This window comes from Microtus ochrogaster, chromosome 18, assembly GCF_000317375.1.
Source record: "Microtus ochrogaster isolate Prairie Vole_2 chromosome 18, MicOch1.0, whole genome shotgun sequence".
NCBI classification, from domain to species: Eukaryota; Metazoa; Chordata; class Mammalia; order Rodentia; family Cricetidae; genus Microtus; species Microtus ochrogaster.
The window spans coordinates 20,645,759-20,670,627 of record NC_022020.1 but is presented as its reverse complement, the minus strand read 5'-3'; the positions used below and the strand labels follow the sequence as shown (position 1 = coordinate 20,670,627).

Genomic DNA, 24,869 nt, shown 5'->3' with positions numbered 1-24,869 from the left:
AGCACAGGGTAAAGTTGGTATAGTGAAAGAATGAGAATAGAAGGTTCACCCCTGGCTCCTTGCGTTCATGCCCAAGATCTGGTCCAGGTCTGTCTTTAAGCTCACCAGGGCACATGAGAGACTCAATCCTCCTGATGCTAAATAGAAGAAGGAGAGGGGGAGGGAGAATGAGGTGGGAAGGAGGATGAGAGACAGGGAGGGAGGGAGGGAGGGAGGGAGGGAGGGAGAGGGGCAGGGAGAACGGTTGAGCCACCAACATCTCTCCACCAGCCACACTGCTCTCTGCAAAGTAAAGACAATCCCTGCCTTCCTGGGGCTACCATGGCAGGCCTGTGCTTCCCGTATCAGGCCTGGGAATTAGGAGGGGTGAGAGTCAGGAGAGGACACCCCACCCCCATAGATGAGAACATCATCTCATGCTGGCTCCCGTGATCTCTTCTCATGGGCGTTGGGAACTATTTTCACACAAAAATAAGCTCAGGTGTGCTATATAGTCCAATGCAAATTGTGAGTGACTTTGGGAAATGAAGACTGATAGATTGAAAGTGTAAAACAAGACGTTAAAGTAAGTTTGGTGCTAGGGTGAGCTGTAGCTGCAGCTTCATTCTGATCCACATCACGGTCCTTCCTTTGCCGGTCCTTGTAGGAGAGTCTGGGACATAACTGACCCTGGAGACCAAGACTTGGTCCCAAGCAGAGGTAGAGGGGCGAGGGAGGGGTACCAACATGATGTGATCTCACCCACCCTCAGGATCATCAGGACACAATGCTGGAGATCCAGAGGAGCCAGGCCCTGGACGGAGCAGCGACCTGCATCCAGAGAGTCCTTCGGGGACACAAATACAGGTGTCTGTCCCATAAACCATCCCAAAGTTTGACTTGATCTGGGCACTAAGTATTCTACAGCTATTTGGAGATCCCAGGCCCACCAAGTAACCTATGTGTACCTCACCCCCTTAACCTGGAGGGCAGGCAAATCATTCAGCACACGTGTCCCTTGGGCAGGCCTGGGAGACTGAGGCACAAAATCTCCTCAGTTCAGACAGTCAGTCAATATACATCTTGCACACACACAGACACGCGCGCGCACACACACACACACACACACACAGGTACAAGTGCAGGTTCTCAAGTTTACAAGGCAAGCACTTTGTTGATGAAGCTATCTCTGCCAGTAAAGTGATCTCTACCTTCCTAACTTCTCGGTATTAGCTCCTTTATCATAATCCCTTTGGTCCCTGCGGCCCTGCTCACCTTCTTCAGCCCATTTCCTCTCTGTCCTGCAGATTGAAAAAATCTTTTGCTCTACCATCAAGCTTACTGATTCATCTCTGCTCTCTCCATTCTGCTACTTGGTCCATCCACTAAGGGTTTGTTTTTAATTACAGTGGGGTGTGTGTGTGTGTGTGTGTGTGTGTGTATGCACAGGTATACACAATTAGAAGGCTGACTTGTGTGCATGTGTATACATAGGTATATACAATTAGAGGGTTGACTGACTCATTCTGTGTCTGTGTGTCTGTCTCTATGTCTGTCTTTCTCTCCCTCTCTGTGTATACACTACACAAAGAGCAAACACTCTGATATAACTGTTCTATAGGGGACCCAGGAATAATCTATATTGAAGTTCTCTGTATGGTTTTTAATATGACTGGGATATACTATTCTAAACCTAAGAAACTCACCTGCAAAAGTATTAAAAGTGGCAAGAAAACACAATTGAGTATGAAATAAAAGGTCTATGTGGGCCAAGCTCACTTGAGAGGTCCTTGCTCTCTGTAACCCTGCTTCCAGATTCTGTCCCAGTCCTGGGCTGAGGGACTGGCAGGAATTTGAAGCTCCCTTCTCAGATGACTCTGGACTGTGTCAAATTGACAGACAAAGCATTCTAGGACACAATGTGAATGTCAGATGGGTGTGCCGTCTTCCCATCATTTCAGCTTTAGAAGGTGGAGATGGGATCTTCAGCGCAAACTGGCTGCTTAGCTAGTCATATCAGTGAGCTCTGGGTTTGCACGGGAGACTCAAGGAGTGGAAAGGTAGAAGGACTAAGGATAGTTTTATATCATCCTCAGGCCTCCACATACACAAGCATATACGCCTACACACATGCAAGAACGCATGCGCACATACAACACACATACACATGAAAACAGAAAAAGAAAAAGAAGTGAAAAAGTGGCCATTGATTCTGTTCCTTCGTGTATCTTGGTGGAATATGAAGAGATGAGAAGGGATTTCCTGATTATTTTTTAAAAACTGGTTTATCATCATTCAAATGTGAGGAGAGTTTTTGTCTCGCTTTAGTTTTGTCTGTTTTACCTGAGGTTTTTTGCTTGTGATGCTGAGGGCTGAATCTAAGACCTTATACTAGACAAATGTTCTCTCGCTGAGCTATATCCTTAGACCAGAGATGCGGGTTGTTATTAGTAAATCCCATGATTCTAACCTGCATGCCCATCTTTAGGTCTTGCAAGGCATCTGAGTTTGCGCCATACAGTTCCCTTCCTCCATGATATTTTATTACCCACCTTCGTTTCCACACCCCTCCAGGACCTAGGAGGAGAGTTATTTAGCATTTCTAATTTGCATTTTCTCTCCAGGAAGGAGTTCCTGAGGCAGAGACAGGCGGCTGTGACCCTGCAGGCAACATGGCGAGGCCACTGCCAAAGAAAGAATTTTGAGCTGGTGAGAGAGAGAGAGAGAGAGAGAGAGAGAGAGCCTGGGAAGATGGGCCTTTAGGGGCAGCAGAAAACAGACCCATGAAAGACACATCATTCACGATTGTTTCTCTGAATTATAGCTCCAGGCAGGAAACATTCCATCGCGAGTTGATATAGAATACAGATTTTTTTCTTTTCTTTGCATGATCTCCAGCCCTGTGTTGGGGTGGGGATTGATGTTCCCCTCCAGAATTCTGGGCATCCCCCAGAGCTGGACTGCGTTGATGGCTTCTCTTCTCCCAACACGGAGTCAATAGACTAAGCAGCCGGATGGACCTCAGGTTGCAAGCATTGCTTCCTCCTCATTTTACTTCCTACCGCAGGCCCCAGATAGAGACGTTGTTCTCTGTGAGGCTGTTGTTCTCAGAGAGGCTGTCACTGCACTCTCTTGGGCCTCACTTGACCTTTTGTTCCTGTCATGATTGTGATTATAACTGCATCTTAAAAGGGTTACATCAGCAACAGGCCCTGAATTTCAGCTCTGTGCTCAAAAGTAGTGGTAGCTGACAAGAAAGGAGGAGCCACGTGGGGACCTGTTGTAGTGAGTGCACTGTTTTATTTAATATTAATCACTCTGTAAGTAAAGGAATTCAAGCACAGAGGGTTTACCTAACTAGATTTTCTCATGAGTGGGTTTATCCGGCATCTAGGAGTTCCTGTGACTTTCACACCCTGAGGCCGGGCCTAAGTCGGTCTTTGATCAGTCAACAGGCTCATTGCAGAGACCCAGGGACCTCTGTGGCCTGGGATAGATTGAGTGTTCATGCATTTCTTACTCTCCCATTTTAAAGATACCAACCCCACCAGCGAGGACGCCACAGGAGCTCATGGTCCAGCACTGTGATGAACCTGCTGGCTGCTGTGAAGCCCCTGCCCGTCCCCTATTTACGTGGCATTGGCTACCTCCCTTGCTGCAGCAACAAAATACCTGACTAAAGCAACTTAAGGAGGGAAGGGCTTATTTGGGCTCACAGTTCAGGAGGATACAGCAGTCCATTATGATAAGGAGATCACGGCAGCAGAAACACGAGGCTGCTAAGCTGCATTTCATCCGCAGTCAGAAAGCAGCGAGCAAGGAGTTCCTACACTCAGCCAGGCGTCTCCTTTATATACAATGCAGAAACCCGCCCATAAAATGGTGCTGTTCATGCTTAGGGTAGATCTACTTACCTCAATTAACCTTATCTTGAAAACCCTTCACAGACAAGCCCAGAGCTTTGTCTCCAAGGTGATTCTAGATCCCGGCCAAGTTCACAGTTAATATAAACCATCACATATGCTATTTGCCGGGTGCTCATCAAGCACTTATTTGACTGATAGGCTCTGCTCCAGTTTACAAGGAATTAATGGGCTCATGCACATTGGCCTGTAAGGAAGCATCGTACCAGCATCGTACGAAAAAGAATAGGTGACTAAATTATACCAAGGATCTCCAGGGAGAGCCACTCTCTGCTCTGTCAGGAAAGTGTCTTGCAGTCAATCTAACTACCTTCTGTTCCAACAGATCCTAGTGGGGTTTAAGCGTCTGCAGGCCATTGCCCGGAGCCACCAGCTGATGAGACAGTTCCAGGCCATGCGACAGAGGATAGTGCAGCTACAGGCCCATTGCAGGGGCTACCTGGTGCGACAGCAATTCCAGGCCAAGAGGAAGGCGGCGGCGACCAAACAGGTACATGCCAGAGGCCTGGCTGCCCGGTGGAGCTTCCCGCAACAGAAACCCGTTGTAGGTGGTTACTTGGTGTGCAAGGGAGGTAGGGCTGTCTGGGGCCAATAGGAAAATTGATGAGTCTCAATTAAGAGTACTTATGAGAAGTACTTTAGAATATCCAACATTCTCAGACAAAGACGTTTAAATCTACACAAGTTACTCGAAACACAGCCAAAATCCATGAAGCAAATTAGGAGATGCTGTTGGGGCTGTAATTTAGATAGTGCACAACGTCTGGGAAGGTAGCTCGACTGGCAAATGTCTTAGTTAGGGTTTTATATTGCTGTGAAGAGGCGCCATGGTCATGGCAACTCTTCTAAAGGGAAACATTTAATTGGGGCTGGCTTATAGTTCAGAGGTTTAGTTCATTATCCTCATGGCAGGAAGCATGGCGGCATGCAGGCAGTCATGGTGCCAGAGAGGTAGCTGAAAATTCTGCATCTGGGTTGGCAGGCAGTAGGCAGAGAGAGTGAGCCTCTAGGTCTGGCTTGAACTTCTGAAACCTCAGAGGCTGCCCCCTCCAGTGACACACTTTCTCCAACAAGCCACACCTGCTTTAACAAGGCCACTCATCCTAAAAGTGCCCCTCCCTATGGGCCTCTTGGGGTTATTTTCATTCAAACCACCACAGTAAACAACTTGCTATGTTTCCTGTTGCTATGACAAATACCCTCACAAAAGCAATTTAAAGGAGAGAGAGGGTTTATTTGCGGGAGTCAAGGGTGCAAGAGGTTGAAGCAGCTAGCCATGTTACAACCAGTTGAGAGCAGAGGTATGTGTGCTAATGCTCAGCCCCTTGCTCCACTCAGATAATCCGGGATCAGTTGCCCACGGCATGGTGCCACCCATGGTGGGTGGTTTTTCCACTTCAATTAATGTACCCAAGATGGTCCCCCATAGATATGTCTACAAACCAACCCTCATTGAGACGCCCTTTCAAAGTGATTCTAGAGTGTGTCACATTAACAATCAAAACTATCACACCTCACATGCATGAGTTCCTCAAATCAATCCCCAGACCCCATGTGAAAAGGGCAGGTGTGGTGGTATGTGTTTGTAATACCAGTATAGAGACAGTGGATTCCTGGGGCTTGATTGTCAGCCCAACTAGCATAGTCATCAAATGCCAGGCCAGAAAAAGATCCTGTGTCAGAAAACAACGGAAATGGTGCCTTATGTATAATCTGAGATTGACCTCTGACCTTCATATAATTGCACCCTCATCTACCCAAATGAACATGCATGTGTGCACGCCTGCATGCATGCGCGCACGTGCGCGCGCGCGCACACACACACACACACACACACACACACACTCAAAATAGGAAGCAGACTAGATTCCCTTCTCATGTAGCTCATAACGGCCTCTGGGAAGGAAGACCCAGTTACACCCAGGGGACTTGTAGGTATAACACGAAATAGGAATCAGATGGGCAAGACAGCCTTGTGTCTGGAACCTGGAAGTGGAGCATCTTAGCCCTTTGGGCTTGGGATGACTTCTAATCAGGGATGATCAGTCCCCTTAAAGGTGCGGGGAATCTGGGCCAGATCTGCTGTGAGTGGCGCTGTCTCGCTAAGAACAAACTGTTCAGGAGGCAGGAAAGCACAAGACTCATCATCCAGCCTGTAGGAGGTTGAGAGGATGGGGAGCAGTCGATTAGCATCAAGGTAACCCCCCATATTCGAGGGGGCGGGGCTAGGGAGAGAGCTCAGTTGCTACAGTCCTTATCTCACTAAGCTGAGGACCTGAGCTGGATCCCAGAACCTACATGAGAAACATAGATATGGTGGTATGCATCTGTAATCCTAACACTGGGGACGTGGAGACGGACAGATCCCTCGAGGTCACTGGTCAACCCAGCCTAGCCCTCCGGGTGAGCTATCAATGAAAAATCCTGTCTCACAAAACAAAAAAGCTTACAATATAGACAACTCCTGAGGAACAACGCAAGGTTGTTCTCTGGTCTACACACACACACACAGAGAGAGAGAGAGAGAGAGAGAGAGAGAGAGAGAGAGAGAGAGAGAGAGAGGAGAGAACAAGCTGCATTTTAAAATCCCACTATGCAGGATCTTACCACTTCCATGATGTATCTAAGAGCCAGTCTCGTCAACCTCCTTCTTTATTTCCTGCTCATTGGCAAATATGATGCAGCAAAGGGATGGGATAACATGGGCTTCATCTCCACAGACACACATGGGTCCTTCTGTACAACATACTGGGAAAGCAAGCAGGCCGTGTGAGAGGAGAGATCCTCAGGCATTTGGGTTCCTGAAATTTGTGGAGTGCCTCAGTGATGAAACTCTCCTCCCTGATAATTGCTAGAAAGGAAGAGGCCTGATGAATCATCTCCACTCATTCTAGATGTTAAATTTTATGATTGGGCAAAGTGAATGGCTCAGTTGGTAAAGTGTCTGATGTAAGGACCTGAATTTGAATCCCCAACATGCATGAAAAAAATCCAGCGACGCTGACATTTACCCGCAACCCCAGCTCCGAGGAGACAGAGGCAGGGGCCTCCCTTGGGCTGGATAGCCAGCCCGTTTCACCAAATTGGTGAGCTCCAGGCTTAATAAGAAGTTCTGTCCCATGGGAAAAGAGGGGGAAGGGGGAACTGTGGTTGGTGTGTAAAATGAATTTAAAAAAAAAAATCTGTCTCAAAAAAATGGAGAGCAACTGAGAAAGATACTTGTGCACACATGCCATGTACACAAAATTATTATTATTTTAGGGGAAACATCTTTATTTGGACAAATGATGGTAAGATAAGGGTAGCTAGGCTTCTGGGGTGCTCTGCTCTGTGATGGTAGGCAATGTTGCACCCTGGAGGTGAGCCCTGCCTGTAAGTAACCTTCTCTCTATGGGTGTATACAGAAACCTCGGGTCATTCTGGCTAGCGAACCAAAGGGTCAAGGTGCTGTCCTTGACAGGAAGCGTAAGTCCATCTATGACACAGTTACCGACACAGAGATGGTGGAGAAAGTGTTCGGCTTCCTCCCAGCCATGATTGGAGGCCAGGAGGGCCCAGCTCCGACAGGCTTTGAGGTAAGACAGTCCAAGCAGGGACAGGAGGACCCTTCTCAGGCTAACTGGGACTTGTCACATGCACTCCATTGGCTGAAAGCTTGGCCCATGTCCTCCCTGTTTGGCCTTCCCAGGATCTGGAAGTAAAGACTCAGAAACTGCCCGAAGTTGATCTGGATGCAGTGCCCATGACGGAGATGCCTGAGGAAGATAGGGACGATTTGGCTGAGTATACCTTCCCCAAGTTTGCCGTGACTTACTTCCAGAAATCAGCCAACCATACCCACATACAGAAGCTGCTCAAGTACCCACTGCTCTACCATGAAAACGAAACTGACCACCTGGTACCAGCTGTTCACTGGTTTCTATGTAGCCAGCCCCTCTCCCCCAGCCCAGAGCCCAAGGTCTGAGCTGTGGTCCGGAGGACGTAAGCAAAGGGCCCAGGTCACATGGACTCCAGTGCTGGAATCAACCAAGCCTCCTGTCTTATTCTCCAGGCAGCTCTAGCTGTGTGGCCCATCATCCTGAGGTTCATGGGGGACCTTCCGGAACCAGTGCTCTACATCAGGAACAGCCTGAGTGACTCGGTGACACGGCAGACCCATAACAGGCTGAGCAAGGACAGTGGCACTCAGGGCCCACAGCACAACGGACATGCACAGGTATGCGGTGAGGGCAGCAGACAGGAGAAGAACTCGGGAAGCTGGGCAGAAGCCTAGTCCTCAGACATGAATGTGTCTGGGAAGGCACCAGTCAAGAGCGGCACCAGGACGGTTGGGATGTTGCAGTCGTGAATGGAGAGGGGCTTCTAAACTCCCACTGTTAGCTTTGACTAATTAACATTTAAAAGCAACAACCGATTTTTGAGGCTGGGGCTATGACTCAGTTGGTAGAGTGCTTGCCTAGCATGAGCAAAACCCTGAACTCGATCCCTAGACAAGGAAGGAACATGCTTGTTATTCCAGCGCTCAAGTCCTAGATGCAGGAGGGTCGGGATTCCAGGGTCATCCTTGGCTATATAGCGAGGTGGAAGTCAGAGAAAAAGATACGGAGAAGGAAAAGAAATAGGGCTGGGGAGCTGACTCCATGGATGAGAACATCTGCCATGAAAAATCAAGGTCAAATCCCCCCCCAAAACAAGCCAGGCACAGTAGCTTGAGCATCTAAGCCTAGCACGCCCCTGAGGAAATGGGAAGCAGTCAGAAGACCCCCAAAGCCTTAGTGTGTACAGTGATGATGATGCCCCATATCAAAAAAGACAGTGAGGACTGATGCCTGAGGCTGTCACCTGACTTTCACAGGTACGCTGGCTGTGCATACATCTTCACGTGCGCGCACACACACACACATCAAAACAAAACAAAAAGCAGATGCTGCTACTGAATGACAGCCCACTAGATAGCAGTTACTTCATTTAATCCCCAGGAAGGCCAGTCCTATAAAGTATCGATTATTATGTTTATCAATCAGGGTGAACACATATGTGGTAGCTGGTTTTCAACCCACTATGCTGACTCAGAGAGCAAGTTCCTTTCTTAGGTCTTCCTGTGCCTGGAATTGACCCCCAACCCTGGTACACGCTAGGCATGCTGAGCTGTACCCCCAGCCCAAAGAACAAGTTCTTGATCCATCATCTACCACGAGCTCTGATGGAGCTTGGAGGATAGGGAGATGGCTAGTCTGGTAACATGGCGCTGCCCAAGTATGAGTTCAAGATCCCTCGTGCTCTCATAAGAAGCTGGTTGGGACTGCAGCTAGAGAGACAGCTGAGCTGTTAAGAGCATGCACTGCCCTTCCAGAGCACACAAGTTCGATTCCCAGCACCCACACCCCACAGTCTACCAATACCTGTACCTCCAGTTCCAGGAGACCCAACGCCTCTGTCCTCTGGGGACATCTTCATTCATCTGTACACCCCCACACACATATTTAAAAATAATTCAAATAAGAGCTTTTCTTTAAAAAAAAAAAAGCTGTATGCCAGTGACCTTGGCATTGGCAGGGTAAGGAATAGAAGACAAGAAGATTCCTGGATCTTACTGGTCAACCAGCCCAGCCAGCCCAGCCAAATCAGTGAGCTCTAAGTTGGGTAAAACACCCCGACCCAAAAAAGAAAGCGGAGGGGCTAGACAGAGACGGCTCAGCAGTTAAGAGCTTGCTGCTCTTCCAGAGTTTGCTTCCGAGCATCCAGTATTTATAACCACTTCTAAGTCCAGCTCCATGGAATCCAATGTCTTCTTCTGACCTCTTTGGGCACCACATATAAAAATATTTAAAAATTATATTGTGAAATCATTGAAGAAGATCGCTGATACTGATCTCCGGCCTCTATCTACACTCACATACATGTGCATGTTCACCTGTGCCCTCACCCCCACACACGCGAATGCCTATACAGATGTTTACATACAGACAGGTTAAAAATAATTCACAATATCTTTTGGCCAAGGCCTCTTCCAGTTTCGTGCAATGAATTAACCAAAATCGAAAGGAATTACTTAAGCAGCAGTGATAGTAGGCAGAAGTCCAGGAGGACTCCATACCCCAGGTCACTGAAACATGAGGCCCCATGTTCCGACTAACCACAGAGGAGTCTAAAAGCCTCCACAGCCCTGACTGTGTGGATGACCCAGGGTCAGTGAGGCTTCCTGAGCTCCAGAGGCATGAGCTCCACCCAGTGTGTTAGGTAGTGGCTGCTGCGTAATAGGTCACCTCGAGGCACAACAGCTTAAGACAGGGCAGACTGGTTCTTTCTGAGAGACGGGAGTGGCTTGGATGGTTTTGAATCAGAGTGTCTCAAAGATGCTGCCGAACTGTCAACTTTCACCGGAATAATCTATAGGATTGACCTGAGTCCACTCCCATGATCATGGAATGGTACATGGGTCCCAGCTCTATGGTGCTTGTCCTGAGCTAGCTAAGAATCCCCACAACATGGTTTTTCTTCACACTGAGTGATCCAAGAAAGATGTAGTGTCTAATCTTAGAAGTCACACACTTTGTGAGGCAGGGGCATAGTCAGAATGGGGATGTCAGGAGATCACATCGGAGGCAGATAGCCTTCCCAGGGACTCCAGAAGACAATCTGTCCTCTAAAGGGTGGACATAGAGACACTGGACTGACTTCCTAGGGTCGGGTCTCAGTTTTCTTTCACACACATTTGTTCCATAGGCCAAGCAAGCCCTGCCCAATCCAAGCCAATGTTTCACACTTAGTTCCTGTATCCCAAGCCAGCTTTACCCAGACAGAACTTGTACCTGGCCCTGACTTGACCTCAACCCAAGCTCAATCTCTTACCAAGCTCTAATCTGGGCAGCAAAATCTCACAGTGACGTCATAGTGGCAAGATGCACCCTCTGTCCCCACCTGTGCTATTGCTTTGTAAATTGAGCCAGAAAGTGGCTGAGTGTCAAAAACAAATGTCCTAGCCCTGGTGGCTACATGGTCTACCCCGCAAGCACTAACACTCCCTTGGTTCCCTGTCCACTTCCACAGAGAATAAGCAGCTGAGACCAAGAGTTCTGTGATATCTCCTCATAAAGCCGAAGTGGTCTTCATGGATCACTGGCCCGATGAGTGCAGCTAGATTTGTCTGTCTTGGCTCGGTATCGGATTGGTGTGGGGTTCCAGGAGGGTCACAGCTGTGCTAACAACTGTCCGTGAACTCTAGGTGGCCAGAAAACTGAATCCTGGTGAAGAGGCATTCAATTCTGATGTCCCTGTCTCAGAAAGACCCATGTCTAACCTGGAGAAGGTGCACTTCATTGTGGGCTACGCCATCATGCGTCCCGGACTCAGGTCAGTCTACCCTGGCTTCTGATCAGGACATCAGGCCACATCATTGGCACTTAGTCCACGGTGGCATCATCTTATTATCTGCCTTGAGGTACCAGCTCTTCTCCTGCTCTCTGGTCTGGGCCTCTTCTAGGTAAGACCTTGGCATAGTAGATGACAGAGCCACCCAGGGCTCTCTTCCTGACTTACTAAGAAAAGTTATGAGATGGTTTGGTTGGCAAAATGTTAGCCAGACATGCATGATGACCTGAGTTTGATCCCCAGAGCCCCCATGACACACACACACACACACACACACACACACACACACACACGAAGTCAGAAAAGTAGTGTGAACTTGTAATCCCTGTGCTGGGGAAGCAAGGACAGGGGGCTCTCTGGGACTTGCAGGCCAAAGAGTCCAGCCAAACCAGTGAGTTCCAGGTCAAGGGACCCTGCCTCAAAACATAAGTGAGTAGTGTGGAGAGCAACCAAGGAAAACGTCTACAAGATCACACACACACACACACACACACACACACACACACACACACACACACACACACACACATTCCTGTGCACAAGAAGGGAGTAGGAGGACCACTGGCCAAACCCAGTTCTTGCTTTTTTGTTTCTGTTTTTTCCTGGAGAGAGGTTTAGTATAGAGAGCCTATTAATTTTTTATTGAAAGATTTTTTTTTAACAAGATTGAATTTTAATATGATTCCTCCTATAAACCTTGGTCTCCGCAATAAAGATGCCTGCAGAATGTAGTAACTGTTTTTACAGTTATTTTTCCCCAACACAATTATTTTTATTTATTTTGGTCAGACAGTTTTAAGACAGGTCCATATGGGCTAAAGAATCACCCGCTTCATTTTGTTGTTTTGCTTTATTTTTTGAGGCTCACTGTGTAGCCCAGGCTGGCCTGGAACTCCTGATTTTCCTGCCTCAGCCTCCCAGGTACTGGGATTAGTCTGGCTCTGGGTCTTCATTCTAGCACAGGCTTTAGTACAAGACCCTGTAAAGGAGAAAGTTCTTCATTATATCATATGTTAAAATATATGTGCTTATATATACTGCATGTTACCTCACTCAGGATAACTTTTTTCTACTTCCATCCATTTACCTTCAAATTTCATAATTCTTTTTAACAGCTGAGTGATAGTTTAAATGTGCCACATTTTCTTTATCTATTCTTCTGTTGATGGACATCTAGGTCATTTTCAATTTCTGGCTTTTATGAAAAGTGGCAGCAATGAACAGGGTTGAGCAAGTGTCTCTGTAGTGGGATGAAGCATCCTTTGAGTGTCTGCCCAAGAGTGGTACAGTTGCATCTTGAATTAGACCTATTCTCAGCTTCCTGAGGAACTGCCACACTGATGTCCATAGTGGCTGTACAAGTTTGTACTCTCACCAGCAATGGATGAGTGTCCCCTTACCCCACATCCTCCCCAGCATAAGCTGTCATTTGTTTTATTGATCTTAGCCATGCCAACTGGTGTGAGATGGAGTCTCAGAGTAGTTTTGATGTGCATTTCCATGATCAGTAAGGATGTTGAACATTAATTTATCCTAGATCATTTATATTTCCTCTTTTGCAAATTCTCTGTTTAGATCTGTACCCCATTTTTAATTGGGTTGTTTGTTTTCTTGAGGTCCAGGTTTTTTAGTTCTTTATACATTTTAGATAGTAGCCCACCATCAGATGTGTAGACGCTAGAAATCAACGGTAGACAAGAAAGAGAGCACACAACTCGCCACTGAATGAAAATTGAGTCAAGACAAAAATGGAAGAAGGGAATTAAGATTTTTCTAGAATTCAATTAAAATAAATATATAACATACCCATATTTATGGGGCAAATTGAAGAGGCAAGCTCATAGGACTAAGTGCCTACATTTTTTTAAAAAAATGGAAAAATTTAATTCTAGGTATTTGTTTTTAAAAGATTTGTTTATTTATTATGTACACAGTGTTCTGCCCAGAAGACGGCACCATATCTCATTACAGATGGTTGTGAGCCACCATGTGATTGCTGGGAATTGAACTCAGGACCTCTGGAAGAGCAGCCAGTGCTCTTAACCTCTGAGCCATCTCTCCAGACCCATCGTGGAATTTCTAGCAAATTGACACTCAAAAGTAGACACCACATCCCCTCTTTTCTCACTGCTGGAGGAGGTGACCATCTCCAGAGTATGGCATAGCCACTTAAGGCAGAGGAGAAGGAAAGTCATTTGAAGTAACTGTGAGGTTGAGGGAAGCAAGTTGGCTTATACATGAACCAGGGAGAGGACCAAGGACAGCAGCAAGTGCAAAGGAGGCCACCATGGGCAGAGGGGGTAAGGGGAGCAAAGACCCAAAGGAGGGGATATCTTGGAAAGAGGACTGAAGGCAGCACCCTGATTAACTAGGAAGGGGGAGCTGGAAGAGGGCACCTGGAAGACATACGGTGATGGGCACTTTCCTAGGCTGGGCTAAGACTGGGAAAGGTGGGATCCTCCATTGCCGTGTGCCTGAGAGCCCCGTTGTGCTCCTCTCTCAGACCCTGTGGTCTGTGTCTTTCAGAGATGAAATTTACTGCCAGATCTGCAAGCAGCTCTCTGGGAACCACAAGACAAGCAGCGTGGGCCGGGGCTGGATTCTGCTCAGCCTCTGTCTGGGCTGCTTCCCTCCCTCGGAGAGGTTCATGAAGGTGAAGAGAGCTGAGCTGGGGTGGGACCGGACTTGGGAGGGGCAGTCTACAGCAGGGACAGGCTCTGAGTCCCCTGAACCCTGGGACAAGACCAGAAATCACAGCGAACTAGCAGCAATACTACACTATTCTTGGCCTCCATTTTCACATCTGGGAGGATGCTTTACTTGGCTCCTTCAAGCTCCTATCCAGGACTGCAGGGCCACTGCCTGTGGTCCCAGGCACAGAAACAGTCTTCAAGACTAAGTTGGAGATGGACTGGGGGTGTAACTCAATTGATAGCATGCTTGCCGAGCATGCATGAAGCCCTGGATCCAATCCCCAGCACCACATAAACAGGCAAATGAAGGCCGGGCGGTGGTGGCACACGCCTTTAATCCCAGCACTCAGGAGGCAGAGGCAGGCGGATCTCTGTGAGTTCGAGACCAGCCTGGTCTACAAGAGCTAGTTCCAGGACAGGCTCCAAAACCACAGAGAAACCCTGTCTCGAAAAACCAAAAAAACCAAAAACAAACAAACAAACAAAAAAAAAAAACCAGGCAAATGATGTATGTCTGTACCGGCCCTGCAGAGGTAGATGCAGGAGAAGCAGACATAACTGTCCCACAAGGGGTTGAACTTACTGATGGACAGTTAGGGTCTATCCTAGCGTGACTAGAACCCAGGACTTCCTCTGTGCTGGGCAAGCACTATCAACTGAACTACACCTCCAGCAATGAAGAGTTTTAAGTTGACTTGGGCAGAAAATAGAAGGCACCTCCATTCTAAATGTCCTCTTCTTCCCGCCATTTTCTCACCACCAGTATCTGCTGAATTTTATTAGTCAAGGGCCAGCCAGCTATGGGCCCTTCTGTGCCGAGCGCCTACAGCGTACCTTCTCCAATGGGGTGCGCTCAGAACCCCCCACCTGGCTGGAGTTGCAGGTAGGTGCTGACAGGGATGGGAGATGGGCAGTATAGGGTAGGACACCCTTATCCTTGGCTCCTTCCACCTTCTCTATGGTGTCTTCTTTTTAAAACAAAATTATTCACTTATTTGTGTGTGTATGTGTGTATGTATGTCGGTGTGCGCATGTGTACACACACACCTGCATATAGAGGTCAAAGAACAGCTTGTTGGAGTCGTCTCTGTCTTACCGTGTGGGTACCAGGAACTAAACTCAGGCCACCAGGCTTGTCAAAAAGTACCTTGACTTGCTGGGCCACCTCATTGGTCCCTCTGTTGCACCTTCTGGGCCACCCCTGGTACTTAGCGCAGTATATCCTTCAGTCTGCCTTCCTGTTTTCTTCCTGTCTCCTGCCTACCTGGATGGAAGATGCAGCTACTGTTCTCTGTGAGGAGCACAAACAAATTGCTCTTAGCTTCCAGAAGGTGATGGCCCTGCGAGTCGGCTGCTTTTGTAGCTCTATTTGTCGGGAGCTGGCACCACCTCTCCCTGCTTGGTCTCAGACCCTACGAGTTTCCACGTCCTCAGTTACTCCAGACAACCAGGAGAGGAGCACTCTGACTCACGCAGTGCCTTGTTCTGCCCCACATGGAGACTGCAGGCCTCCTCTGGCCACATTTCTTCCACGGTCTCTCAGTTCCTAAGTCCACAGGGCTTCCTCCCATTCGCCCTGAACTGTTGATGACCGTGAAGCCAGTCACATCCCCACAGCGCTGTGCTTAGGACTCAAGGGCTCAAACCATTGACTGAGTCAACCTCAGCACCCTGGGTTTTCATCTGAGTGTGGCCAGTTATGGCCTGCAGGCTGTACCCCAGGGATACAGAGACCACTATGTATCAAAAGTCCACGACTCACCAGCTACGAGTAGGCAACACAGACCATTGGACAGGGCGCCAAGTCTCAGCCAGATCCTGGTACTCTGAGGACCTCACCCTCAGGACTTCACAGGGACAAGCAAACTTAGTGATGGGAGCCTCTAGGGCCTGTCAGTTCTGGGACCCAGGACTACAGGTGCCATCTGTCTGTCCCCAGGCCGTCAAGTCCAAGAAGCACATCCCGATCCAGGTCATCCTTGCAGCTGGAGGGAGCCTGACTGTCTCTGTGGATTCTGCCTCCACATCCCAAGAAGTCTGCCAGCACATCGCTCAGAAACAGGGCCTCAAGGACCAGCTGGGCTTCTCCCTCCAGGTCGCTGTGTACAACAAGGTATCAACGGGGGGTCTTAGCCTACACCCAGCCTTCCATATACACCAGAGCCAGAGAACCCTGAAGCTCAAGTCTGAACCTCATTAACCTGCCCTAGCTGCATCCTCAGCTATCATACACACACTCATGGGCATGCGCATCCATACACACGTGTGTACAGACATTCATATGTACACACGCACATATATACACACATCAGAAACACCTCATACGAGATGTCCAGTCCTTCTGCCTGCATATTCATAGGCCAACAGTTGCATCTTTATCCAGACAGGGCCACACATGAGCCTTCCCCACCTCACCCCCCAAACTCAGGAACACTAACTCTTGCCCAGGAGAATCTAACTCTACCTCCGTTGGGAGAGTTTTTGGGAGTGATGGACAGACTATGATCCTTATAAAGACACCTTCTGAGGGCTGAGGAGTCAGTTCAGTAGGTAAAGTGTGGGCAGGAAACATGAGGACCTGAGTTCAATCCCCCAGAACCACGTAAATAATCTGAACAGGGTGGCATTTGCTGCAATACTTGCCCTAGGTCCTGTGAGAGATCTTATCTCAAAAACTAAGATGGAGGTCGATTAAGGAAAACTTGCCACCCACCCATGACCTCCTCAAGCATGCAGATGCACACATATATACATGTACATACAAAAAGGGAAAAAAGGAAAGAAAGCTTCGCTGTCCAAGTGGACTCAGGAGTGGCTTCTTGGCTGACACGGCATCACAGTCTCTGTCTTCCACAGTGTTAAGGGCAGGTGTCTCCATGGGTCTTGGCACATACTAGCTGTTAACCTCTCTTGCCCCCCGATTCTGGCCTCAGTTCTGGTCCTTGGGCAATGGCAGTGACCATGTGATGGATGCTGTGGCCCAGTGTGAACAACTGGCCCGGGAGAGGGGAGAGAGCCAGTGCCAGTCCCCCTGGCGCATCTACTTCCGGAAGGAGTTCTTCGCCCCCTGGCATGACTCCCGGGAGGACCCTGTGAGCACTGAACTCATTTACTCCCAAGCCCTCCATGGAGTGTGGTCTGGCGAGTATACTTTTGAGAAGGTGAGGAGCCCTGGAAAGTAGCCCCATTCCTAGCCTGTGGCCATTGGGATGCTCCATAGCAGAGGGACCCAGAGACAACGGAAGTAATAAAGAATGTGGCAGATAGGAGGCAGTGGGATGAGGAGGTAGTGACAAGGGTCGGGTGTGGGACCTAAACTGGGCACAGCCATCTCCCCGCACGCCTAGCCTGTGTCTTCTTCCAGTAGGCTGAAGGTTTGTTTGGGCATCTGGGATCCTAGGCACCCACAGCATTGGGCAGGGAAGGCGTCCCTATCTGCCTCTCACAGCAGCCGCTCCACCAGGTCCTGGGGATCAGGAACGTGGGCATCAGACCCAAGGCTGTAACTCAGTTGGTAGATTGGTCCCTAGCCCCACATAAACTGAGCCTGGTAGTGAACACCTGTAATCCCCGCAACTGGAGGGTGAAGGCAAGAAGAGCAGGAGTTCAAGGTTATCCTGGGCTACATAGGGAGTTTGAGGCCAGCCTGAGATACATGAGATCTATACTAAGCTCTGGGGAGGGGGCCTGGAGAAGAGGGGACAAGGAGGAAGAAAATGCAGAGGAGAAGGAGGAGAAAAGGGAGGGGAGAGAGGGGAAGGGAGAAGGGGAGCCTTGGGTCCACATCTGGAATATATAAAATGCCAAGAGCTCTATCAATGGGGTGCACTGTGGTGCTGTGGCAGCAGATGCAAACACGGTGGCAATCCAGGAGGCTGCGGGGACCCAGCAGCCAAGGCCATCCCAGAGATCTGCCTGAGAGGACAGCCACTGTGTTGTCTTGGCATGGAGGGACTACAACCACTCAGAGCTGCAGTGCTGGGGAGGGGTTAGGATAGGTGGCTGCTCCTGCTTCCTACCTCATCTGAGGGGCCGGTAAGACCCACGGCGCTGAGTCAGGAGCAGTCCCTTACGCCTCTCACACTCCCGCTGTTGCTGGCACACAGGAGGAGGAACTGGTGGAGCTGCTGGCCCGCCACTGCTACGTGCGGCTTGGGGCCACGGTGAAGAGCAGCGCTGTTCAGGAGCTGCTGCCTAGCTGCATTCCCGCCAAGCTGTACCGGACCAAGTCTCCAGAGAAGTGGGCTAGCATCGTCATGGCTGCCCATGCCAAGGTCAGCTGTGGCAGGCCGGGCACTCTGGCCCTGAGCCTTTCTTTGAGGCAGTTTGAGAGGGATTGGTCCCTTCCCCCAGGAGTCTCCCCACGTGTCAAGTTTTGGGAAGCTTTAACAGACACAACCCTGACTCAAGGGACAAATGTCTCCTTTAGCTCAACACCTCACTACAGGTTCCTGTCACCTGCTGCCCTCCTCCCTCTCAGTCTCAGCTCTGTCTGCCCAGCAGCACCTAGCTGGCTCTGTCTTCAGGGCCAGAGATTCCACAGCTGCTGCTGGATGCTGACAATTCTGTGACCCTGGCCTAGGCTCATCATTACTTCCCTTCTTGCTCACCCCCAAGCCTCTCAATGTCCCCACACTGGGCACATGGGAAATCTTAGGTCAGTGTGTAGACAGACATCGTAAGTGTTTGGTATATGTGACAAATGGCCAATGCACCCTTCATATATGATGTGGCCCTGAAAATGTTTAAAGTCAGTGCATGAATGTTTCAAAGTAGAAACAAGAAATGATGTTTGGTCCATCACAGACACAGCACGGTGGAGCATGTTAGGAAATAAAAAGACAAGCCAGATAAAGAAGGGAACTAGAAGGAAGAAAGAAGCAGACACCTCTGCAAGAGGTTCTCAAATACGAAGAAAGCCAGAGTGAGGTACCCAGGATCCAGGGACACACAGCAAGACAGTCCTCATAGGGATGCGTTGGCGACAGTGAGCCTATGCTTGTCATCTCCTATTGCTGTGACGAAACAGCGTGTAAAAGGAGGAGGGGGTGTGGGGATGGCTCGGTGGATGAAGAGCTTGCTGTGCAAGGCTGACAACCTGAGCTCAGATTTCCCAACCCATGAAAAGCTGGAGGAAGTAGCACAAGCATGTGCAATCCCAGTGTACACCTACCGGGAGATGGGAGGCAAGGACAGGAGAGTCACTCTCCAGAACACTGGGAGGTAGCTAGACAGGCACATGCCACATTGAGCAACAAGAGACCTGTGTCCACCTGATGGAAGGCGAGGACCAACAATGGAGGTCCTTTGCCCTTCCATATGGCGGGGTGATGGAGGTGGTGTCTGGGGTTTTCCGCTCCATATAGGCCCCGTATACCCAGACCAAAGCCAAACCACTGGCGGTGAAAGAGCAGACAGTGGAGGCTGCCCGTTTGCTGTGGCCCCTGCTCTTCTCCCGGCTATATGAAGTCACCACACTCTCCGGTAAGAGCATCTGGTGTGGTGGTATTGGGGAGGATAGGGGGCTGCCCCTGGTGGCCAGCATGGCCTTCACTCTGGGTCACCTTCTGGCCAGGCCCCAGCCTTCCCAAGACACAGCTGATTTTGGCCATTAACTGGAAGGGGCTGTGCTTTCTGGACCAGAAGGAGAACCAGCTGCTGGAGTTGTCCTTCGCAGAGGTCATGAGTCTGGTTGCCAACAGGTAAGCCTCAAGTCTGTTACTTCACAACCTGAGTCCTTGGTTTAGGTGTATGTGGAACTCAAAGACAGATATGGAGAGGAGGAACTTGCTGTCCTCAGGAACCAGGATGCAGTAGCCAGACAAGGATAGCAACCATAGCATGTAGGCACACCCCCACTCCTAGGGTTCCAACTCCTAGGGATTCTTCCAAGAAGTCTGGGAAGTCCTCCTTCGGCTCCACTACAGGTCCTTGATCAGTCTCAATGGGTGGCCTGCACCAGGTACCCAGTACCACTGCTCCCTGGGGTCAACTGCCCAGTACTTTCCTGGACAATCGACATCCTCATAACATCCCTTGCTGTATTAGTGAATTGTCTTCTTGCCATGCAAAGCTACCTGGCATAAGCAACTTAAGGAAGTAAGGTTTGTTCTGACTACAGTTTGAGGGTCCAGTCCGTCATGGCAGGCAAGGCGAGCAGCTGGTCCCATTGTGTCCGCAGTCAGGACGCAGAGAGAGAGAGGAAGGATGCTGGTCAGCTAATTTTCTATTCAGTCTGGGATCTGAGCCTATGGAATGCTGCATCCACACTTAGGGTGGGTCTTCCCACATCAGTTAATCTAGAAACCCTATCAGATATATCCAGAGGTTTGTCACATAGGTGGTCTAGATGCTAACAAGGCCACAATCAGTATTAACTATTTCACCCATTCTGTAGAGAAGTAAACTGAGGCACACCAGATAAGTAACTGTCCCACGGTCCAGGGTAAGCCTATAGCATTCTGGGTGATGTTCCTCACTTTCTACCATACATGCAGGGGAGTGGTGCACCCCACTGCCTCAGGCCCAAATATCTGCTGGCCACTTGTCTATCACCTAAGATACTGCCTGGGACTTGGACCAACCTGAATTCAGACCAAGCTCTTTCGAGGACCCTGGAGGACTCCCCTGTTTCCCCAAAAGTAGCAGTAGAATTGTGACCTCAAAGGCTGCTTGGGGCCGAATAAAGAGAGAGTAGGGCAGACTCCAGGTCACACTGCTTGCTTTGTGCCCTCAGGGACGCCCCAGGTGGCCAGCGACTGCTTCTGTCCACACTGCATGAAGAGTATGAGTTCTTCTCCCCCAGCAGCGTGGCCATTGCAGAGTTAGTGGCCTTGTTCCTGGGAGGATTGAAGGAGAGGTCTGTGTTCGCCATGGCCCTGCAGGACAGAAAGGCCACAGGTGCCCACTGGGAAAGGGATGGGGTGGCAGCTCATGGATCTAGTAGATAAGGGTGGCTTTCTCATATCCACAAGACCCAAAGCAGGGCTTAGAGATGCAAGCATCCATATTCTGGGGTCAGCAAGGTCTCCATCTGAAGGAGGTAAAGGAAGACATCTTACACATATATCCCAAGGCCACCAATGCTTCCAGTCATTAGCAAGGTTAGCTCATCCCTGGAGGAACTTACACACCATCCCTACAACCATCCCATTATCCCATTCTACAGACACCAGACCAAAGGCTCAGAGAGGGGATAATTCACCCAGCACCACGCAGCTACCCTGAAAGCCCTTACTCCAACAAGAGCTGGGCTGGAACCTATAGACCAGCGTCAGGCTCCAGACCTCAGCCACAGACACTGATTACATTTGCAGGCAAACTGATCAAAAGCCAGATGAAAAGGCTCAGTAGGAGCCTTAAACTCTCTGAGGAGCCTCAGGCCAGAGAGGGTTGTCCTGAAACCCCGTTAGTCCTCACTCACGGCCACCTAGGAACTATCATCAGAGGCCTACAGAACTGCACAAGGGCTCAGAGGTCAGGTCATAAAGCACTCTGGCCAGACATGTGAACCCCAGCTGTGCACGCTACCTCCTGCCCAGCCCCCACCTGGCTCCTAACCAGGCTCCAGCAGTCTATGAGGCTGAGGTTGCAGTGGGAATTCCCATGCCTTGCCCACCCAGGGCAGTCAGGTGACAGACATTTCTGCACCATCCTCTCGGAGTGGCCTTGGACCCATGGTCCTGTGCCTCAGTTTCTCCATATGCCAAAGGATACCATCTATGAAATGCCAATGTGTTCTGGGGACTTGGAAGAGCCCTCAGCAAATGTGACATTCTTGTCTCTCTATATGGTGGGGATCTACAGATGACGCCACCCTTCTGCCGTTCAAGAAAGGGGACTTATTGATCCTGACCAAGAGACAGGGACCATCGGCCTCAGAGAACTGGATCCCAGGGCAGAATGACAGAACAGGCAAGACAGGGCTGGTGCCCGTGGCCTGCCTCTACATCATCCCCTCGCTCACCAAGCCCTCAGCCCAGCTGCTGGTATGTCACATGCAGTCTCTGATTAGATGGGACACTGTGAGCAGGGTCCTGGAATGCTTAGCCTGGGACCTCACTCACCATCTTCCTTTAGGGATCCAGGAGGGCCACATGGGCTTTAGAACAGCTCTGCCCATCCCCATTAACCCCAGAGTGATGGTGAAGCTGACATGCTTATGCAGGCACTTAGTAGGAGTTGGTGAAGGTGGTTCTCTTCCCCTCACTCACCATGGAAATGTCTTGGGAACAAACTCAACCTTCCTCATCCCAGGGTTCCACATTATCACCCACCTCAAGAGTACCCATGTGTGCCAGCCAGCCCCAAGAGCTGTGCTTTGGAAAGTCGGAGACAGGCCTGTAGCTCAAGGTTGCTGTCCACAGCAGCTCCTAAATCCTGGAGCAGAGATGTCCTAGGGTTTGAGACCCATAGTAGTCACCCTGAGAACAGGGTGGGACAGTCTCCGTAGCTATAGATGCTAATCTAGCTAAAGAAAAGGAACAGAGTCGGCGAAGGCCTGTCGCCGCCATGTTCTGACCTCTGCCAACTCACTGAGGCAGCTGACTCAGGAGAAGCCTGAGGGAAGAACCTGGCAGGCAGTGGCCCCTGGGTAACCACGAGGCTGCCCCCGCAGAAGTTGCTGGCCATGTCACCAGAGAAGCGGAAGCTGGCTGCCCAGGAGGTGCGGGCTGCAGAACCACTGCTGGAGGAGCAGTCCACGGAGTCACCCTACACCCTGGAGGAGTTTTCCTACCAGTTCTTCAGGTGCCCCCTTTCCCCGCCAAGAACTGCCAGAATGGGGTGGCGGGTCAGCCGTGGGTACCAGGAGAGGAAGGCAGCAGCCGCTGTGAAAGTCCAGATGGACAGAGAAAGCCTTGGCACAGACCCTCACGATAATTCTGTCTCTGGCAGGGCTCCAGACAAGGAGACCATCAGCAGGTCCACCATGCCTATGGCCCGCAATCGAGGCCACCTGTGGGCCTACTCCCCAGAGCCACTGCGCCAGCCACTGCTCAAATGTGTCCACGACAAAGCCAAACTTCGGGATCCCGCCTGTCAGATCTTTCTTGATATCCTTCCCACCAGCCTACCCTAGCTGCAGGCAAGCCTACAGGCTTACCCACCTGGGGCCGCGCCAGGCTCACAGCTACCTGTGAGAAAGCACCTTGCAGAATCAATACTCAGCTTCCTGAAAGGATTCTGAGGCTCAGTAAAGGGCCTGGAGAAAATGTCCACATGAGGCGGAGCCCAGTTTAGGGTCCAGCATGAGCCTGGGTCAAGGGCCAGTGAGGGGCTTGATTCAGGGGGTCAATGTGAGCCTGGATCAGGATTTAGAGTGGACATTGGTCCAGAGGTCAATTTGGGATTTAGTTCAGGGGTCATGTGAGCATGGTTCACGGGGTCAGGGAGGGGCTTGGTTCAGGGTTCAGCCTGGGCCCCTGGGCAGCACTGAGCCGTGGTTAAGGTTCTGGTGGAGGTCCAGCCTGAGGCTGCCTACAAACTGTTCTCCTTCACAGTCACACCCATTCTCAAGTACACAGGCGACTACCCTTCCCGGCAGTCATGGAACAGCCTGGAGCTCACAGACCAGATGTTCTCCTTAGCCCTGCAGGAGCCGGCTCTTCAGGATGAGCTCTACTGCCAGATCCTAAAGCAACTGACCCACAACTCAGTCAGGTCTGCCAAGGTGTAGCCTCCTGTCCTAGGCCCCAGACTAGGCCTCTGCTAGGAGCAAACAGCCACACATATGTCTGGATCCACACCCAGCAGCCAAAGCAGCACGGGGAAGCCTAGGGCCCTGTGTGGTCTGCTAGTGTCCCAGGATGGCTGGCGGAGGATGGACAGTCCTGTGCCCTATACCCTGCCCACTGCCATCCTGCTTCAATGTGACCTGGGTAGGCTGTGACCTCCCTGAACCCATTTCCATGAAATGGATAGTAGCATGTCATCAGGACATGAAAATGCCCTGTTGCACTGGGCAGCTGGATTGTAGGCTGGCTAATGTAGCCTCGGTATGTGCTGTGTCCCTCTCCCCTCTTCCCATCCAAGCTCCCAAACCCACAGACCCAAGTGATCCATCTCTGCTTTACAAGTGTCTGGTTGACCTGGGCAGTCTGGAGCCCTGCCCCTGATGGGAGCTTCCCCACAGGTACAGTGAAGAGCGAGCCTGGCAGCTGCTATGGCTCTGCACAGGCCTCTTCCCGCCAGGTAAAAAGCTGCTACCTCACGCTCAGAAGTTCATAGACTCCCGGAAGAAAAAACTTCTGGCTCCTGACTGCAGTCGCAGGCTCCACAGGGTTCTGAGGTAAGCCTGCTGCCTCACACCCTAGAGCACCAACCCTGGGCCTCAGGGGGGTATAGAGAGACATGGCTCTGTGTGACCTCGTGGGACCAGGTGAAGGAAGGGACAGAAGGCCCAGGAGGGTCCCAGGGATGCCTAGGTGGTCAGAGATGCATCTATTAAGATCAATAGCCACCTTACCCATGGCTCCCCTTTCCCACATCTGCCCACTCAGAATTTAGAAGAGTCAACTGGTGGCCCATCAGCCCAGGGTAGCTGAGGTCAGAGGCCTGTCTCTCTTAACCCCGGTACCATCTCCTTCCTCCCTACTGTCACCAAGAGGGTCTTCCTTTGGAGCCCTGTCAATCCCCATTAACCCTAGAGGAGCAGTGTGTTTGGTATATTATGCAGGTTCTTAGTAGGTGCTCTATAAAGGTTACTCTCTTCCTCTCATCATGGATATGTCTTGGAGACAGACTCAACCTTGCTTGGCCCATGCTTCATTTCAAACATGAGCTCAGCATGTCCATGTCTTCCCTAACCCTTGGAGTCTCCTGCCTTCTCTATCTTGGCCTTGACCATGGTGACTGTGGGTTGAAAGCGTGAGTGGTCACACATAACTGCAGTTGTAGAGGAAAT

At 50.2% G+C, this 24,869-nt stretch overlaps 1 protein-coding gene across 1 annotated transcript in view; it reads left to right on the top strand.

Moving 5' to 3' along the window:
* Myo7b (myosin VIIB) overlaps positions 1-24,869 on the top strand; it is a 65,209-nt gene that overhangs the window by 33,738 nt on the left and 6,602 nt on the right. Inside the window, exons 18-37 of the mRNA XM_005355863.2 lie at positions 752-846; positions 2,604-2,688; positions 4,228-4,446; positions 7,307-7,477; positions 7,591-7,800; positions 7,954-8,118; positions 11,128-11,255; positions 13,800-13,926; positions 14,730-14,849; positions 15,906-16,079; positions 16,900-17,127; positions 18,073-18,240; positions 19,333-19,450; positions 19,542-19,668; positions 20,703-20,866; positions 21,773-21,954; positions 22,584-22,714; positions 22,862-23,019; positions 23,473-23,626; positions 24,099-24,254. Of these exons, the coding sequence (XP_005355920.1) occupies positions 752-846; positions 2,604-2,688; positions 4,228-4,446; positions 7,307-7,477; positions 7,591-7,800; positions 7,954-8,118; positions 11,128-11,255; positions 13,800-13,926; positions 14,730-14,849; positions 15,906-16,079; positions 16,900-17,127; positions 18,073-18,240; positions 19,333-19,450; positions 19,542-19,668; positions 20,703-20,866; positions 21,773-21,954; positions 22,584-22,714; positions 22,862-23,019; positions 23,473-23,626; positions 24,099-24,254 (3,080 nt within the window). The remainder of the gene's footprint in view (positions 1-751; positions 847-2,603; positions 2,689-4,227; positions 4,447-7,306; positions 7,478-7,590; positions 7,801-7,953; positions 8,119-11,127; positions 11,256-13,799; positions 13,927-14,729; positions 14,850-15,905; positions 16,080-16,899; positions 17,128-18,072; positions 18,241-19,332; positions 19,451-19,541; positions 19,669-20,702; positions 20,867-21,772; positions 21,955-22,583; positions 22,715-22,861; positions 23,020-23,472; positions 23,627-24,098; positions 24,255-24,869) is intronic.